The sequence below is a fragment of the Falco punctatus genome (genome assembly GCF_963210335.1).
Source record: "Falco punctatus genome assembly, chromosome: 11".
Taxonomy (NCBI): Eukaryota; Metazoa; Chordata; class Aves; order Falconiformes; family Falconidae; genus Falco; species Falco punctatus.
Window position 1 is genome coordinate 1,061,722 of NC_137591.1, and position 18,022 is coordinate 1,079,743.

The following is an 18,022-nucleotide window of genomic DNA, read 5'->3' on the forward strand; positions in this document are numbered from 1 at the left end:
CAAAAAGCCCCCGAGTGATGAATTTCTGGCCGGCCCTTACCGGGTGCGGGCTCCCGGCGAGCCGCGGCACAGCAGCCCCGCTGCGCGAGCGGCCTGCACCGGGGGGAGGGGGCTGCCGGGGGCGGCCGGCGCTGCGCACCCCGCGGGCAGGGGCGGGGGGGGCTGCGGGCCGCGCTGCCGAGGGGCGGGCGGCGGAGCAGGAAGCCCGGCGGGGGGGGGGGCGCGCATCCCTCCGCCGCCGGGCCGGTTGCCAGGGCGACGGCTGCGTGGCAACGGGCTGGCAGCGGGGGCCGCCCGCCGCCGAGCCGCCGCCGCGGCGCGCAGAGCGGGCGCGCTGCCCTCCTCGCTAGATGCTGCGGCGGCCGCCCGGGAGCAGCCACGCTCGGCGCACGGCCACCGACCGCGGGCACCAGCCAGGGGCCGCCGCTACCGGGGGCAGCTCCCGGCCGCCGCCGGGCCCAGGGGCAGCGCGTAGCGGCGCGGCGCGGAGCGGAGATGGTGCCGCTGGTGCGGAGCGCCGGGGGCTCCCACCAGTGGCTGGCGGTCGTGGTCCTCGGCCTTTGCTGCCTGCTGCCCCCCGGCCGACTCGCCGCGCCGGGCGGAGATTTCCCCGGGGCGGCCGTGGACAACCTGGTGGTCAGGAAGGGGGACACGGCGGTGCTTAGGTAGGAGGCGACCGCGGCGGCGGGGGGGCGGGCGGGGGGGAGCGCGGAGCTCGGCCGCCAGGGCAGCCCCCGCCGCTCCCGGGGATGCTGCCGAGGGCCGGGGGGGGGGGGGGGGGGCGTGGGGCAGTTGCCACCGGCAGCGACCGCTGCCCGCGCCGCTGGAGCTGGGGCGGCCGCCGGGCCGCTCCCTGGTCCCGGGGGTGTGGCGGGCGCTCGAGGTCCGTTCCCGTGTTTCGCCCGCCGTCAGCAAGGCACGGTCTAGTTCATAGAAGTTTGGATACCGGCTGCTGGGCGAACCGGTGCAGTTTTGGTTCCCGGCATCAGCTCCGGGCTGCGCAGCCCAGCATCTGCAGCACGCCCTGGCAGAAGTGTTCGCGTTGTTATGTGTATTTATATATATATATATATATATTTTTTTTTTACCTTGTTGTATTTCCCAGCGATGAGCACGGCAAGCTAGCTTTGCACTGCTAGGAGAGGATGTGCTTACCGTAGCTCCGTTATTCCTTCTCCCGATGAACCCTGTGCTCCCTGTGCCTACGGTATCTTCTCTTCGGTCCGGTTGAGTGGAGCAAAATTTGTTTACCAGCAGCTGTACACCATACTTAATCTACTTGAATCCTTCTTTCTGATTTGTTTTCATTAATCCCCTGGCTTGATTTGGTTATCTTCCCCCTCCCCCCCAATTCTAACTTTTTATTCCTGCATCGCACTTCTCTCACGATCTTGCCATAGTTCAAGAAAAATACATTTTCTGGTTATCTGGAATATGATTGCAGCAGGTTGAACCTTCTTGCTTGTGATAAATCTCCCATTCAATTAGCAGTAGTTTTAAGCTATGAAGAATCTGGCTGTATTATTTTTTGTTGGGGTGTCACTCACTTAGGTCCCTAGATTAGAAAGTATTTTAGCCATATGTGTTTTTAATCATCCTATGATCTGCTGTAAAATATTGCATGAGGTATTTTCACTAGGAATTTGGAATCAGTTTATAGCAAGTCAGCTTGCTTCTGGTGTAGTAGCTGCTGAAAATACAGTAGATGTCTATGTAGGGCAGCTGACAAGTAATTTTTATGTATACCTCAGTTATACTCTGTATTTTGAGATGTCCTGAAGTTCTCATGCTTTCTGTCTGCAGAATTGGAGAATCAAAGGAAACAGATATTTTTTTTTTAAAAAAAGTCAGTTTTACTTGTACTGTTTCAGACTTAAAGGTTGCAGAGAAGGTAACTTCGTGAGTTTGTGGGCAGTTAAGACAAGATACTCGGCCAGTACTAAATGTTAGTAGGACACGAACAAATACATATTCAGAACTACCTTATTAAAAAATTGTGGGATTACTCTAAAGGCGACCTCCTGGTGGGTTTCGGCTGGAATACATTTGTTTTCTAAGCCTAAGACTGTGTCTGAAACTCAGGGTCTGTGCAGGGGGATAGGTTACATAAACGGAATGAGAGCTATAGGATTTAAATGTTACTTTTGTCTCATAAGGGAGGGAGAGTATGTTTGGTAAAGACGTGCTGCTAAAGGAAACATGAACGTCGCTAATGAACTCTGGAACAAAGCAATTAGATGCTGAAATAATGTGCATTACATCTGTTTTTTCATTCCTCCTGCTCGTGATTAGCTTCTTTCATTTTGTATGCCTTTTGTAGGCTTTCTTGTGAATCAGTTTATTTTGTTTTCAGCTGGTATGGCAACTTGAAAGGGGAATTGTAGGATCATGATAAGAGTAAACACTTTCAAAGGAGTATGCAGAAGGTGGGTAGAGCTGTTTATCCTGATTCTCTCCCTGCACATCATCACTGCTCCTCCTGAATTTTTCCTCACTGCATGTTTGTAACATAAATATATTTTGATACGCATTAAAATAATTGCTGTTAGTGTCCTAAGTATCGGAAGCTGGCTATTTATTTAAACAGAAAATTCCAGTGAGCTGGGTAAAGAAGTCTGGGTATTAGGAAAGGAGGTTTTTTGATTCCAGCCCTTTGGCCATCTGAATTTTGCTCTTCTCAGTTACTGTGTATTGCAGCAGCACCCAAAGTTGGCCGTGCACTGTAGTTCCCAGCCTCTTACGGCAAGGTGGCCGTCAGCTCCCTTCTGCTGGCACGTGTTGATTCACCGCGCAGCACCAGCCAACTCCAATTTTATCTGTTCTCCAGCAATGAGGGCTTTAGAAGTTGCCTCCTTATTTGCTTACAAAGACAGCACCGTGCCTAAAGCACCCAGCACTCCTTTTCTTAATAATTAATGCTAGAATATGGAAGTAATTCCCATGGCTTTGAGTCAGCATTTTCTTGGCTGCCAGAAGATTAGGGTGATTTATGTGATGCGCGCTGAGGTGGAGGCATCCCCTAATGAGAGGGCGTTGTGGGCGCTGCAGGAGCGCTTTCTCGGCACACACCCTGTGCTAGCTCCTCGGCTCCTGCTCAGGGCTTTTACCCAGCTGTGCAGCTTAATTACGTATCGACCCAGGTTTTAAGGTCTGCAAGGAGTGCAAATAAACGGCGTTACCTGTGTTGAGCTGGGGATAAAGTTTTACTCGCAAGTCTCGTTTTGAGCTGGAATATTAGGGGAGAAACTGCGTAGCCAGTTTCGATGAAGAAGATGGCAGACTGAGCGAGCCAAGTTCCAGTCTCAAGTCTCACATTAAGCTTTCATTGTCTTTACTAAAAATGAGGAATGCAGTCTCCTTTAACTGCTGAGATTTTCCAGTTAGAGCCTCTAAGTGTTAACACAAAGTAAAACAATAAGTGCGACTCCCTCATTTTAAAATAGTTAATTCATACGAACGCGTGATTAATCACTTCAGCATCCAGTGCCCACGGCATTTCTCCGGTGCCAGGGAGTTCGCTGGCTGGCTTCCGGCGTGGGCAGGGACAGGGGCACGGGCAGCCCACGTTCGGCACCGCCACATGGGCTGGCAGCAGACAGCCTGCCAGCAGCCGCCCCTCACCCCTGCCTTCTGCGGGAAGAGCCTAGTGACCAGTCCTGAGAGCAAATCTCTCGTTAGCCAGGGTGGTCTTGCTGATGATGAGCTGTTTCTGTAGTCTCCATAATTAAAACCTGGTACCTGTTGTTTGTTCTCAATTGGTGACTGATCCAGGCAGACCCAACGCTATTTGTGGCACCGTTTACTGAAGTTATAAGAAATTATACCAGTAATGCAGTTGCTTTGTACTGCAAAATCATTTTGGGAAGCCACTTATTTTCAGAAGTACAATTCTGTCCTGAATCTTTTCTATATTCTTCCCAGACAACCAGTTAAGATTTAATGAGAACACATGAGGAAGGAGAGCGCAAGTTATAAAAGCATTATTTTATTAAAAGAATAAATTGCCACATTGTAAACTGCTAGTTACACAGGGAAGAGCCTGTATTTTCAGAACTGAATTCCTCTAGTGACCCTTCTCAAGACCTCCTGCAAGCAGAGGGATCACCCTGTGTTGGCAGCATGTCTGTGACACTGACAGCAGAAGTGGCGATTTTGGAACACGAGTGTTTTAAGAGGTGACAAATGAAGAGCAATTTGCTTGGAGCAGGCATGGGTAACCTGTTTCTTTTCCCTCGCTGCCCGGTGAGCAGCACTCACCCTCCACGGGGAGGATGCTCAGCGGGTACCAAGGCCACCTCCACTGGGGTGGGGACTGCTCCGTCCCCTTCCCGTTGGCCAGGTGTGGGGTGACGTGAGGATTGCAGCGAGAGGTGTTTCTGCTTCCACAAGAAAGGAAAGAGAATTCCTCTTTGACTTTCTGTGCTGATGCTTATCTAGGTTATGGCTGGTCTGTGTGCACGGCTTTCCTCGCTTTATATAAACACGAACATAGATATGTGTTTCCTAACAGTTCCTACCTACCTCATCTGCAATTTGTAAACAAAATCCCCTTAGGTATCTAAAGGTACAGATCTGAAGGTGACCAAAATGGCTTTCTCTAGCAAGCAAAGTTTTTTATCCTGCATTTTATTTTTCTTAAATCTCACGGATAATAAAAATCTAGTTTATCTGACAGTACTTCTACACTGAGCAATCACAGTAAATTCAGTTTTAGAAGCTGGCACATTTTCAAAAAAAGCAAAAGATTTTTTTCTTACCACTGTGTGATTATAGAGTAGTTTATAAAATACCTGCTCTGCAATGTGTAAAATAATGTGAATTCTTCACTGCAAAGAGTTAAACGTTGAGTTAGGATCCATTGGATCGAGGTTCCCAAAGGCTGCCAGCGAGGAGTAGGAGGGGTGGATACTGTAAAGCAGGTAACCACATCGGGTTGTGGTTACAGAGCAGACATCGGATCCTGTCAAACCTGGCTGGGAAAACCAGGATCCGTCCTAGGCCAGCCTGGCTGACAGGTAGACTGAACCTCACTCGCGGTTTTTTGACTGCCGGAGCCTCTTTTGGCCATCCCATGTGAGCTCTGCCTGAGGTTCAGGGCAGCTAGCAGTCACCTGAGAAGGGTGATTATAGGAGAAGAATCTGGGGTTTTTGGTCATAGGTCAGGGGATTTGGGGCGTTTTGGTTTGTTGTCTAAATTTGGAATTCTTCGTGTGTAGCCTGGTGGCTTCTCCTTCCACCTCGGAGGGTGTCAGGTCTTGTCGTGTGCAGTCATGCTCTCCCTGCCCCGGAAGCCTGACTTGGTCACCAGCTGCTTCCGAAGAGGTGACGCAGGCGTGCTGTGCTGTGTGGCTGCAGGTGAGCTCTGCTGCCAGGACCCTTTGCTGCTGTTTTCACTGGTATTAAAAGATTAGGGCACATGGTAGACAGCTGATCCGAAACTATACATCTCTGTCAGTGCCTGCTTTTGGAGTTACTCAGCTGCTTCTTTTCCACAAATTTTTCAGCTGGTGGCAGAAGTTGCCATCTGGGGAACAGGAGGAGCAGCTCCTGGCGTCCTCTGTGTCTCTCGGTGTCCTTGGCTGGGAGAGCCGCTGCCCTAAACACAGCAAGCATGACTCCTGCCTCCCCTGAGAGGCACCCAGCTTTTCAATCCTGCCACCCCTGGGTGGCTCAGGAGCCGTGCAAGGTGGCGTGCTGGAGAAATGCTGTTCTTTGTGCAGTGCTGATGACTCAGTGCTTCACTGTGGCTCCCTTGAGCCTCACAGAGATCACAGTTCTCACCGTCTATTGAAAATTACTTTCTCAGTTGTGTATCATCTTGTTCACTCACAGTGGAAAATGGGATGCTCCCTCTTCTCCTCCTCTGGTGGACATTGACAGTTCAGGGGAGAGATGTCCACCTAACATCATTTTTCAAAACTAGTTGCCCTTAGTGGTACCAAATGCAGGGTCTCTGAAGTCAGAGTCCGGTATGGGTATGAGCTCCGCTTTGGCGGGAGAAGTTTGGCAGCAGTGGCCAAACCCACGTCTCCTGGTTCTCTGGCTTTCAAACCATTCTGATTTTGAGATTGGACCTCCCCTCTGCTGGTAAAGCACATCAGTGTCTTACAGTGGGCGCAGGGTGTCCTGGCCAAACAAAACCTTGGTGGGACCATTTCCAGTTCCTGCTTCTGCTTCCCCTGACTCCAGGTGCTCAAGAATGAAACTACAGCATTACGGTCATCATCATGGATTTTGTTATGGGGGGCTCCTTCTCAGCCTGTCTCGAGATAGAAAATCCCATGGATTCCCAGATCAGTGGTGATGAGGAAGATCCAGCTGCTCTGGTTGAAGTCACTGAAGGTACCTGTGTGTCAAGCAGGCCAAGCTGTTCAGGTCAGGGGGATGTAGGTGCCTATTCATATTTAAATTGCTGAGGGGGGGGGTAATGACTTTTGGGGGTTGGGACTTACATGTCGGTTTTTCTTTCTTTCCCAAGAGCTGCCCTTTATAGCTAACAGTCTTTCCCAAAGGAGCAACAGTGGTCATGGAAAGCTGGTGACACATCTGCCAAACATACTGAGAACTGAGCATTTGGGATGAAAGTTTACAGAATGACTAGCAGGTGAATATCAACTGTGTATAGCATATTTAAATTGTAAGATACTATATATATTGTAGCATTACAGCTCTCTGATGCATGTCCACATACCAGTGTTTGGTAGTTGTGTGCACCCAGGTACAAACACAGATATGTCTGTGGAGGGATGGGTGGTGTAATAAATACAAGAATTTTCTTACCTTTATAATTTTAAAAGGTACATTTCTGGACTTCCATACTCTTTTGGTATTCTTGTGCGGTTCAGCATCATGAATTATTTGGCTGAAATGTGACTGTGGTATGCATAGACATATGTACACCCTCCCCCCCTGCCCCATAAAATTAAGTTGTTGTTTGAGTAAGACTTTCACATTCCAAATCCCTGCCAATTATTAAACAAGCACATTATGGTGCTTGCCTCTTGTCTGTGCAGTAATAATAAATAAATTCAGAGTAAATTAAAATAATTTATCATTTTAAACGATTGCGAATGTTTCAGATGTTATGCAGAGGAACTAACAAAACAAGGAATCAGTAAGGAATGAAAAACAGAATTTGTTCCAAAGGGCTGTTCTGTTGAGGAGAAACTGAGAGACTTAAATTGCTTTCTTCTTGTCATCTTGCATAAAAGTTGACTCTAGCCGAGATCCCAGGGAAACAAGTCCCGGGGGCTCAGGCGGACTGGTTTCCCAGCCCAATCAGCAACACGCAGCACTGGCTCGCTGTGGCTCTCCTGGCAGAAGCACAGCGCAGCGCTGTGCTCGGCACGGCGATGGCTGCTGCGGCAGGCGCAGGGAAGCGACCCTGAGACCTTTCAGCTCTTTTTGAGACTTGTGGGGATGGATGGGTACTGTGGCGCGTGTGCTGCTCTGATGAAGGCAGGTCCCAGGCGCAGGCTGGCATGTCCTAGCTCGGCCAGGGCGGGTCAGGGAGCACTGAGCACTGGCGGGCTGTTACCCATGTTCTTCCTTACCTTTGGCGTGGCTTTGCTCATGCCAGCTGCCGGTCCTGCACACATACTGTGCTATTTTCATAGAATCACAGAATCACAGCATGGTTTGGGATGGCAGGGACCTCCGAGACCACCCAGTCCCACCCCCCACCATGGGCAGGGACCCCTCCCCCCAGCCCAGGCTGCTCCCAGCCCCGTCCAGCCTGGCCTTGAGCCCTGCCAGGGATGGGGCACCCACAGCTGCTCCGGGCAGCCTGGGCCAGCGCCTCGCCACCCTCACCATGAAGAATTTCTTCCTAATATCTAATTTAATTCTACCCTCTTTTAGTTTAAAGCCATTACTCCTTGTCCTATGGCTACATTATATTCCAATATGTCGGGCCATCCTTTCAAAGGATCCCCTCTCGCACCCCTCCATAATGGGGCTGTTGCTCTTCGTGGTGAGTGAACAAGAAGAGTGAAACAGATTATGCACAGCACCCTCCCTGCTGCACAGCACCCTTTCTGCTGCTCTAGCTGCTGAGCAAGCCCCTGCCCACTGCCGGCAGCCACCCGCTCCAGATGTCCCTGGTGCAGGGCAAAGAGCAGTGTGGCTGGAGAATAAACACCATTTTTTCAGAACTAGAGGGATACAAGCCAACAATTGAGTGAAGGCAGAGGCAGGTTAATCCAGCTGGCCACAACGCCAGATAAATTCAGTGAGATCTAGCCGGTGACAGCAGCGGCAGCGGACTCGCCTGCGATAACGTAATACTGCACTAATCAATCAAGTAATTGATCATATCCATCCGCAGGCTTCTGGTACCAGACCTGCCAGCTCCTTTAGCTTGCTTCATCTGTGAGTTAAAAAGATCTGCAGAGAAAAGGTTGAAAGACAAACCTGTGTCTCCCTGTGAGGATGCTATTCCTCATGGGCAACATGGGGAGAAATACTTGTTAAATACCCCTCTGCTAAGACACTGACTGTTGGGAGGGGCAGGCGGTTCAGAGTGCTCTTCAGCTCTGGCTGTTTTTCAGCCTTTGAGCAGAGATGATCAGTACAGAATCCACGTACCTGTGAGAACAGAAAGGTCCTGCTTGGAAGCAGAGAAAGGAACTCTTGAAATCTGCAAAATCTGCATTTTCCCCAACTCAGCCCAGAAAAAGCTCATGCTTATTTAAGTCTGTCACCATCAGGGTGGTCCCTCCTCTGCCTTCTGTCAGTAGTTGTCCTCCGTTGTGCTGTTAGTGTGGTGCAGCCATCCCGAGCCCTCACTGCCGGGCCAGCTCTGGAGCAAAGACCATGTCGTGGGGCCACAGAGACCCTTGGCTGGGCTGAATCAATCTGCTGGGCTCCCGGCGGGGCTGTGCCATCGCAGCCGGCATGGCTGGGCTCCCGGCGGGGCTGTGCCATCGCAGCCGGCATGGCTGGGCTCCCGGCGGGGCTGTGCCATCGCAGCCGGCATGGCTGGGCTCCCGGCACGGCTGTGCCATCGCAGCCGGCATGGCTGGGCTCCCGGCGGGGCTGTGCCATTGCAGCCGGCATGGCTGGGCTCCCGGCGGGGCTGTGCCATCGCAGCCAGCATGGCTGGGCTCCCGGCGGGGCTGTGCCATCGCAGCCGGCATGGCTGGGCTCCCGGCGGGGCTGTGCCATCGCAGCCGGCATGGCTGGGCTCCCGGCACGGCTGTGCCATCGCAGCCGGCATGGCTGGGCTCCCGGCACGGCTGTGCCATCGCAGCCGGCATGCAGCATGGCCGAGCACCGCCTGAACAGAGCCTTCCTCTTGGAGCTGGCTGAGGTTGCAGCTCTCTGGTGTCCTGCACAGGCATACCAAATCCCGCTCACCTTTACCCTACCCTATCAGAAACTATCAGGCTATCTCATTTTCACTTTTCCGAGATATTTTTTTCAACTCAGCAGAAAAAATATTTCTTCCTCAGACTGGATGCACACGGTTTTTTTCCTCATGTTACAGCTGCCACAGATGCCTGAGCAGGCTGGATTTGTTAGTGCACCTGCATGTACGTAGGTGGATATGTAAAATAGACCCAATAAAATGCTCAGCCGTCGCAGTAGTGTTTCTTGGTGCTCCTTCTGTAGCGCTTTATGTCTACCTAACGGCACACGGAGCCAGTAGATGCCTGCAGGAGCTCCAGCTGTAGCTCTGGTTTAGTGTGCTGTATTACATACAATGCCGGCAGAGATTTCTTGGCGATCTACACAGGAGAATGGCCCACCAGTGAGTTCAACTCAAGTTTTGATTTTTATACCTGCAAAACTGTTAAAAAAATACAAGATGAAGTAGAACATGCTCTGCCTTATAACAGAAAAAGAGTCAATCTGTTTTAAAAGATTTTCCCTTGGCAACAGCAGACAATCTGGTGGTCAGACAGCCAAACAAACAGCTATCATTAGTCATGCATAATTAAAACAAAGAGAGTAACCAACTGTTAGCAGTAACAGTTTTGTCTTGGAAAAAACCTCATTAGCATACAATACTTCTTGCAGAAATCTCCAGTAGTCTTTCTCATGCAAATGTCAATGTAAATGAAGGGAATTCTATATATTTAGGCATATATGCTGGGGTTTTTTTTCTATACTTATGTAAATATACAGGAATGTGGTAACTGTCCGGTTCAGTATAGCATCTGTGATACGCCTGCAAAATTTACATATTGCAATCCTGTCAAAAGTAGGCAGGAACCTTATTCCCTCTACAAAACATAGGCATACATAATTTACTGTACAGTTGTATGCCTTTGATATTTCACTGGCTTCATGTTACAAACTTTTTAAACTGAATGTAATTCACCATCGTAAATCAGCACTGGAGACTGAAGTCCTCCCTTTTGAGCACCTGTTTTTTGCCCGATGTGAGTGCTCCCATTAAATTTATTCTGGGTACAAAAAAGACGATGCAGAGCTTTGCCTTTTACTTCCTTGGAAGGGACTGACTGACGGATGTGTTTGTTGCACTACACAGCTGCTCGGGCTTGCTTTGGGTGCTGTATAGGACGGAGGAGATCCGTTTCCTTCGAGCACGGCCCTGGGAAGGAGCTCCAGAGCTAGCAAAGGTGGGGGTATGGCCCTGCTGTGCGCGGAGAGCTGGGGGAGCTGGCGGGATAGCCATAGGAACCAGCAGGAAGCGGGGCCAGGTGAAAGTTATAAATAACCAGTTAAAGAAGAAATCAGGGCTTTGCAACCACACTCCCATTTCTTACTAATTGGAGAGGGGAGCATCTGTAAAGCACAGGTCTAGACACGCACTGTAGCTTTGCTACCGGCTACTGATTTAGTGTACTTAATTAAGCCAGAACGATGCAGAGGACAGTTCTCTCCAAGGAAACATGGCTGAAGAAGGGGAGGGGAAGTTTCAAGCAAAGTTCTCGTTGATTTAATGTGCTTAAGGTATATGTGATTATGCAAAAAGAAGTAGCTGTCACATCCCGCCTCCCCCCAACAGCAAACAGCTCCTGGCTCCACGGGGAGGCTGGGCTCGGCACCTGCAAAGGGACCTGTCCTAACCTGCCTTTCTGTAACATTAAAAAAAGGTTGATTTTACATTAAAAAAGGTTTTTATTATTAAAAAGAAAGTTTTTTAGTATTAAAGCTGTTAATTTTATGTAAAAGTGGTAGAAGAACATTTCAAGTAGGACAGACTCCTTCCTGCAGCGTGCTGGTGTGCCTCCCCCGCGATGCCGTCCCAGGAACCAACCTTCAGGCTGGGTTGTGGTGGCACCACGTGTGGGGAAGCCATAGTGCTGCAGAAGCCTCTGGGTCACAGTGAGGTGTCATGTGGAAACGGGAAAGTGTTGCAGAGAAAATTGTTTTGTGCTGCTGCGGAACAAAAATTTGCTGGAGTAAATGAAGCTGTATTTTTCTAAACCATTTTTCCCCCCTTTTTCCCCTCTCTCTCTCTGCTTGGCCATGCTGGTTGCCTAGAACTTTCTCTTCTACTTGTCTTTCTACCCTGCTGTAAATAAAATGGTCCATGTGCCAGTAGGCTTTGTATATGGAAGAGTAAATCCCATTGGGACAGCTGAGTGTATTTCAAATCTGAGCAGATAGTCCAGTACAACCCTTGCGAGAAAATTCCAATGATTTTTTTAGCACGTTTTAATAAGCTACCAGCTTGAGTGCTGAAATATCTATGAAGCGGTTTTACTTCCATTTTACTAGCTCTGGGTTTTAATAACACCGGTGGAAGTTTGCAGCGACAGCGTGTCGGAGCCCTTCACTCACTCGGGATCAGGAGCACAGGAACAAGCAGCAGGTGCTTGTTCCCTGCAGTTTTGGGGTGGTTGTTTGAATTCAGGGAAGTTTACCCTCTTCTCTTGAAGTGAGCGAGGTGGTAGCAGCAGAAGCACTCTCAGGAGGGCTGTGCCAGCCCAAAGGGGAATTGCTCCGGAGCAGCCAGTCCTGCTGCTTCAGTCCCCAGCACAGTTGCTGGTCTGAACTGGTGGCAGCCCCTTCAGGAAGCCAGAAGAAGAGCAACAGCCTTCAAAAACAGTGCAAAGCTTTTTCGGAGGCGCTCTGGCCAAGGCAGGTGGGTGCCACCACTTGTGCAGGTGGCTGGGTGGGCTCAGGCCACAGCATCCCTGGGGGGCTGCCCAGCACCAGCCTTTGCAGAGCAAAGGCTGGCTTTGCTGCAGGATGGTGCCCAGGAGGCAAAGTGCTGCCCCGGGCAGTTGCCTGCTCTGGTCATTTTGGCACCTGTGCCCAAAATTTGAGCCTGGATTCTAGATGTTCATCAGAGGCATAGCCATTGTGTGTGTTGGATGAAGCCATGAAGGGGTCTGGTCTGGGGCATCCAGCTGGACGGCTCTAGTCTCTGCATCTTCCGACGTTTCTTTACAGTCTCGTGCTAGTGTGGAAAGCTCTTTGTAGCTATGAATTGTCAGCCGGTGGGCACTCTGGCGCTGGAAGGTGAAACCCTGTGTAAAATGTGTATAACGAGGTGCAGCGCTGCTGCAGGTAACGCTGCAGGGTTGCTGGAGCAGGGTGTCAGAGCTGGCGAGGACCCAGCCCTGGGGGGACATGGCACATCCACGGGCTGGCTTCCTGATGCCCAAATGCCAATTTACTCGTTCATAATTATCAGAAAGAAGTTTAGTAAGGGAAGGTGTAACTGAACGCATTATATTTGCCCATTCTTTGTGACTGTGATGCTACCCACCAGAAATGTTCAAGTTGACACAGGAGGTCCAGATATAGCCTTAGATTTCAGTAAATTGTGGTGTCACTTAATTTTAAAACAGATCTGTAAATGCGTGATGGAAAAATGAGAATGTTAAATATTATAGCCAATGCTTTTGGTAAGTGGTACATTGCAGCCTTGGAGTAAAACACTTTTCATGTTTGTGACACAGTTCAAAATAAACTGTGTGTTATTATTGATGTAATTGAATATCAGATCAGATTCTCTGTATCGTGTATTACAGAAAAGCATGGTGGGCTCCCGTGCTGGGCGGCGGGTGTGAAAGCTGGGGAGGGTGCCTGTGCGTGTGCAGGGGGTGAGGTCTGTGCTGAGAGCAGTACCGTGCGTGATCACGAATGGAAATGTCACCACGGCTGCGTACTGCATTTTGGAACCGCGGCACTTGCCTCAGCCCATTCTCAGCGGAGGGCTGGGATGGTTAATGCCTCCGCAGTTGCTGCTTCTGCTTTTCTAGCCCCGGACCTGCAAACACAGAGGCTCCTCTGAGAGACCATGTGTCCATGATGCACCTCCTTGGTCCATGGTGTATTGCCCAGCTAGCGTCCTGGCTCAGTGTCCTTTACATCAGTGGTGCCTGGCTCATGGAACGGGCTCACAGGTTCTCTGGTGAGGCTTCAGGAAGGTATAGGTGAAGCAGACTGTGAAGTCCAAATTAATGAGCTATATTGCACTGAAGACTCAGCAAGATGTGGAAGTGCTAATTTTCTCCCGAATCAGCTGAACCAAGGTCAAGAACCTCTTCCTGCCATCAGGGGAGAGGAGGAGAATGGCTCCTGCCATGACCCGTAGGAGCATGAAGGCCAGCAGAGAGTCAGGAGCCTCTGAGGAAGGGTGAAAGAATGGATAATTTTCCATATAGGCTTTCTGCCAGTTCCAGGAAGCCCACGGCTGAAGTGAAGATGGCATGTCAGCACTGGCACTGAACTGTTGGGTTATCCATAGACGGCAGCCGGCAGGGCTCTGATCCGTTTGGACCATAAAGCACGTGGAAGCATTGGTTGTGCCAGCGGGGTGTCCACCCGATGGCCACCGCGGGAGCTGGAACAGCCCTTTGGTGCCTCGTGCTTGGTGGTGGGACTGGTGCTTTGATGCTGAGAGGCAAACGTGGAGTTTAACCAAAGACAAAATGTTTATGTAATGCAGCTTTCAAAGAGTTGGGTTTTTTCTTAAATTCTTGTGTTGACTCATCTTTGTGTCAGTCCCTCAAATCGTGTAAGCATTTCCACACCAATTTTTTGGTTTCTAGCATGTAAGTGACGCTAAACTTAATGAGTACAAAACTTGCTCTTCCAGATTTTTAGATTTATAAGAATTATAATGATACATATATTATAGATTTGCAATTAACTTTTTAGCTTACTTACAACAGTTAATCAGGAAATGGTCCTAAAAGAGGTTTAACAGTGTCAACACACTTTGAAATAAATGACAAGTGAGGTTGTCCCAGACTTTGAATGCCTAAAGTGTTTAGGAGATTGAATGCAAGTCTCGGTGAAATCCCAAAATAATTTGATATCCTGAGCTGAGGCAATAATAAGTTTCCAAAGGCGGCGAGAAGGATGGATGTCTTGGCAAAAATAAACAGATAAATAAAAGTGCTGTCTTCTGTGTTTGTCTGCCGTGTCACAAAATCTGAAAGGCTGAGGTCTTTTCTACAAGATAAATGAACCCAGCTTTCTTGAAAGCATGATTGCAAATAGGTAAGTCTATCAGGTCTAAAAGCAATTATTTCAGTATACTCCATTCCTAGCTATCATGATATAGCAGCTTTTAATGAGGGATTTGGATCACATGAACTAAATTAGTTAAAAAATGAGCACAGCTGTATATGAAGGTCTCAGAAAGGGCTTGCGTTATTAAACTGACTTATTTTAAACTGTGCTTGTGAAGTATTGAGTTAGCTTACTTGTGTACTTTGATAGATGTGATAAAAAATGTATCAGTGGGAGTTAAAAAGGAAGTAATCGTGCAGGTATTGTGTTGCTTATAGAATAAAATAAGACATAATGCAGTAATTAAAACATTTGTTTATATGCTAATTATTTGTTGTTTAAAAATGTAATATGGTGGTATAATATATTTACAAAATTATAGGTTAATTCATTGAAAGTATGGATGCATTTAACTTGATGTGTTATGTCATAGTTATCTTGAATATATCATAGCAATTAAATCAGTAAACTGGCATATCGTATACTTTTAAATGTGTTACAGAAAGAGAAGTGTTCAGTGTTGCACTGTCTCGCTACTGCTTCAGGTGCCTCGCTGCGGCACTGGGCACACCTTTGGTCACTGGGCTCCCCGGGCCACTTCTAACTTTAATCCCATCCCACTTCAGCAGTGAAATTCTCTTACAATTCTTGGGCAAGGCAGTTACTGAGTAAATCTAAAATCAAATATTAAAAATGTCATTGAAAGGCTAATACAAACGGGGTAGGGGGCTACTGATTAGCCTAAAGTTTTCTTTCAGGTGTTAAGGGTCTCATATCGCAATTCTTGTTTTATGATGTATAAATAGATTTTTAGGTCATGTGGGCAGTGACTGTAGGAAACCACTGTGACAAAAAAGATCTTTTAAGTGTGCCATAGCAACATGTGAAAGCAAACTTGCATACCTCTGCTATAGAAATTATCATTATATTCCTCTCCACAAAGGAAATCCCAACCTTTACATTCAGGTTACTTGAATTCTTCAGGATTTTTTTCTGGTAAGGAATTTTAGGTCTGAATATACATAATGGCTTGGGAAACATGGAGTACACTGCCCAAATAAACCTGAAAAATTCTTCAGAAGATGTTGGTGTGTTGAATTGTAACATGCCCCACTAACTTGGGAAGGCCTTTAGGGCTGTTTCTGGAGAAAGAGGGTCCATGAAGTAAACTGTTGAGTTGTCAATTCAACTAGAAATCAGATTAGCATCCTGTCCCAAACTAGATGAGACTATCACCCTGGAGGATTGCGGAAACACGCATTGCTTATTAGAAAAAAATCTTAGGAATTATCTACTAGTAAGACATTTACTGAGCACTCGGCCAGTCTTTCACAGAGAGGGGCTCTTTGTTCTTTTTTTGTTCATTAGCCTCGTGGTTAAGGAATGGCCGGGCTGGGGACATGGAGTGAGGGGCTGGAGCGGCTCCAGGCAGGAGCCGCCCAGGAGCACCAGGTCCAGCTGCCCCAGGGACCCGCTGCCTGCTCCGCACCAGTGGCAGTGCCCTGGGGATGGCCGGCGGGCTGGGGCTAGGTCAGACCTTGTGGTTGGTTCTGCATAATTATTCAAACATAATTAAACAGTTCATGTCCTCTCTATAAAGCCGTGTCTCCGATTCTTACAGAATCACAGCATGGTCTGAGTTGGAAGGGACCTCCAAGACCACCCAGTCCCACCCCCCACCACGGGCAGGGACCCCTCCCCCCAGCCCAGGCTGCTCCCAGCCCCGTCCAGCCTGGCCTTGAGCCCTGCCAGGGATGGGGCACCCACAGCTGCTCCGGGCAGCCTGGGCCAGCGCCTCGCCGCCCCCATGGGGAGGAATATAGAGTCGTAGAAAGATCATTTGAAAGACTTGGTGGTATTGGAGAGCTGTTCACTTTCTGCGGTATTCACATATGAGACCATTTTGTGCATGTATTTATTTAGAAAAAAAAAAAAATGATATTTATTTTACTTCAGAGAAGGCATCAAAACAACAGCTTCCCACTTGTGGCAGCGGTCTGGCTGCTCCTCGCCTGGATTGCAACTTCTGCTTCTCACGGAACCCTGGTTCTCTGCCTGGCGGATAACAAGAAGGGCACATATAGTCAAAGAGAATATTTACCAATAATCAATACACCAGATGTATTAAGTACACTGGAAAGAGTCAGTCCCCAGCGTGGTGAAATAGTACAGGCTTACGGCAAGCGAGTAGCCCGTAGCAGCTGCGGCAGGGCGCTGGGTTAGCCCTGCCCGTTCCCTGGGCAGGTCCCTCGGCCGGCCGAGCACCCCACCAGCCCCGCAGCCCCTCCTGGGTGCCCCACCTGCACCCAGGGCAGCACCCACTGCTTCCCAGTGTGTGTCGGCAAAGCCCCGCAGGGAAAACTACGCATACAGGCTCCACAGTCATGAAAAGCAAACAGTCTTTTATATATTTTTCTCTGTAGTTGGTGAACTTTGCTTTTCTGTCTGCGACCTGTGGACAAGGGTGTAGTGGGCTCGAAATGAGGTGAGAGGAGAGAAAATGATGGGGAAATGGCCAGTGGGGGAGGAAAAGGTCAGCAACTCACAGGTGCGGAGCTTTGGGCACATTCACAGGAGACCGGGTGATGAGTCAATATGTTATGAAAGTGGCCTAATTATGACAAATCCTTCCTCACTCCCCCCGGCTGCTGGAACAACTGGACTAGAAAATTGTGCTAGGCTTTTCATTCTAAGGCTATTAAATAGCAGAGAAAGAGAGAACAAAATATATCTTTTGTCACAGCTACTTTTCTTTTTTAGTGTAGAGCCTTGCACTAACTGGAAATTAGTTTAATGTTAACGTAATTAATTGTATTTAATTTGTGACTTTGTTTTTACCTGCATAAACCTTCTTTATATTGTATGTCTGGTAGTAGGAAGGTGTCCATGGCAAAGATAAAACACAGCTTGCATATTAAATTGGCATAAACCGGTGGTTTGGGGGGGCTGCAGCTCGGGGCTGCCCCAGGCTGAGGGGGGCGCATTGGGCTGAGCCTCTCATGGGACCTTCTCGGGGAGCCAGGCGTGCAGTGATGCCCCGCTCTGCCTCTTCCAGCCTGGCGACAACAGAAGATGGGGGTTAGCACAAAGCGAAGTATGCGGCGGTTTTGCTTAGAATCCCCTGCAAGAGGCAGAGCGGTTGCTGCTGTCTGCAGCGAGTGCCAAGGGGCGAAAGGGCAAGGGCGGAGGGAGAGGAGGCGAGGCACCGCCAGCACCCCGAGCCTCCGCGCGCCTATCTGTGAAACGCCAAAGCTGTTCAAAATTTAAAATTAAACTTGGGGCACAGGTGTGGAGCGAAGAGCTGAGAGTTGTTAGCATAGATACAGTAATTGAATTTTCAGATTTTGTTGGTTTTTTTTTTAATGTAAAGCTGCATGGTCTGGTCAGGAGATTATAACATCTGCAGCTCTCACCTGGCTGCGGTAGCCGGTGGCAGTGTGGTCAAAGCTGCGGTGCCGGTGTGACCAAGCTGGTGTGGGCCAGCGCTGCCCGTGGGTGATGACGGGTGACCTGGGTACGGCCAAGGGGCTGGGGTCAGTTCCTACAAACTGCAGAATTGGTTTTGGAATTCTTTTCGCCT

The 18,022-nt window shown here is 49.1% G+C and overlaps 1 protein-coding gene across 1 annotated transcript in view; it reads left to right on the plus strand.

The window, feature by feature from the left end:
* The first annotated feature begins 343 nt into the window (after positions 1 to 343).
* The window catches only part of NEGR1 (neuronal growth regulator 1), a 293,449-nt gene continuing 275,770 nt past the window's right edge, over positions 344 to 18,022 (plus strand). The window contains exon 1 of the mRNA XM_080407034.1: positions 344 to 665. Within this exon, the coding sequence (XP_080263160.1) occupies positions 496 to 665 (170 nt within the window). The 5' untranslated portion in view covers positions 344 to 495. The remainder of the gene's footprint in view (positions 666 to 18,022) is intronic.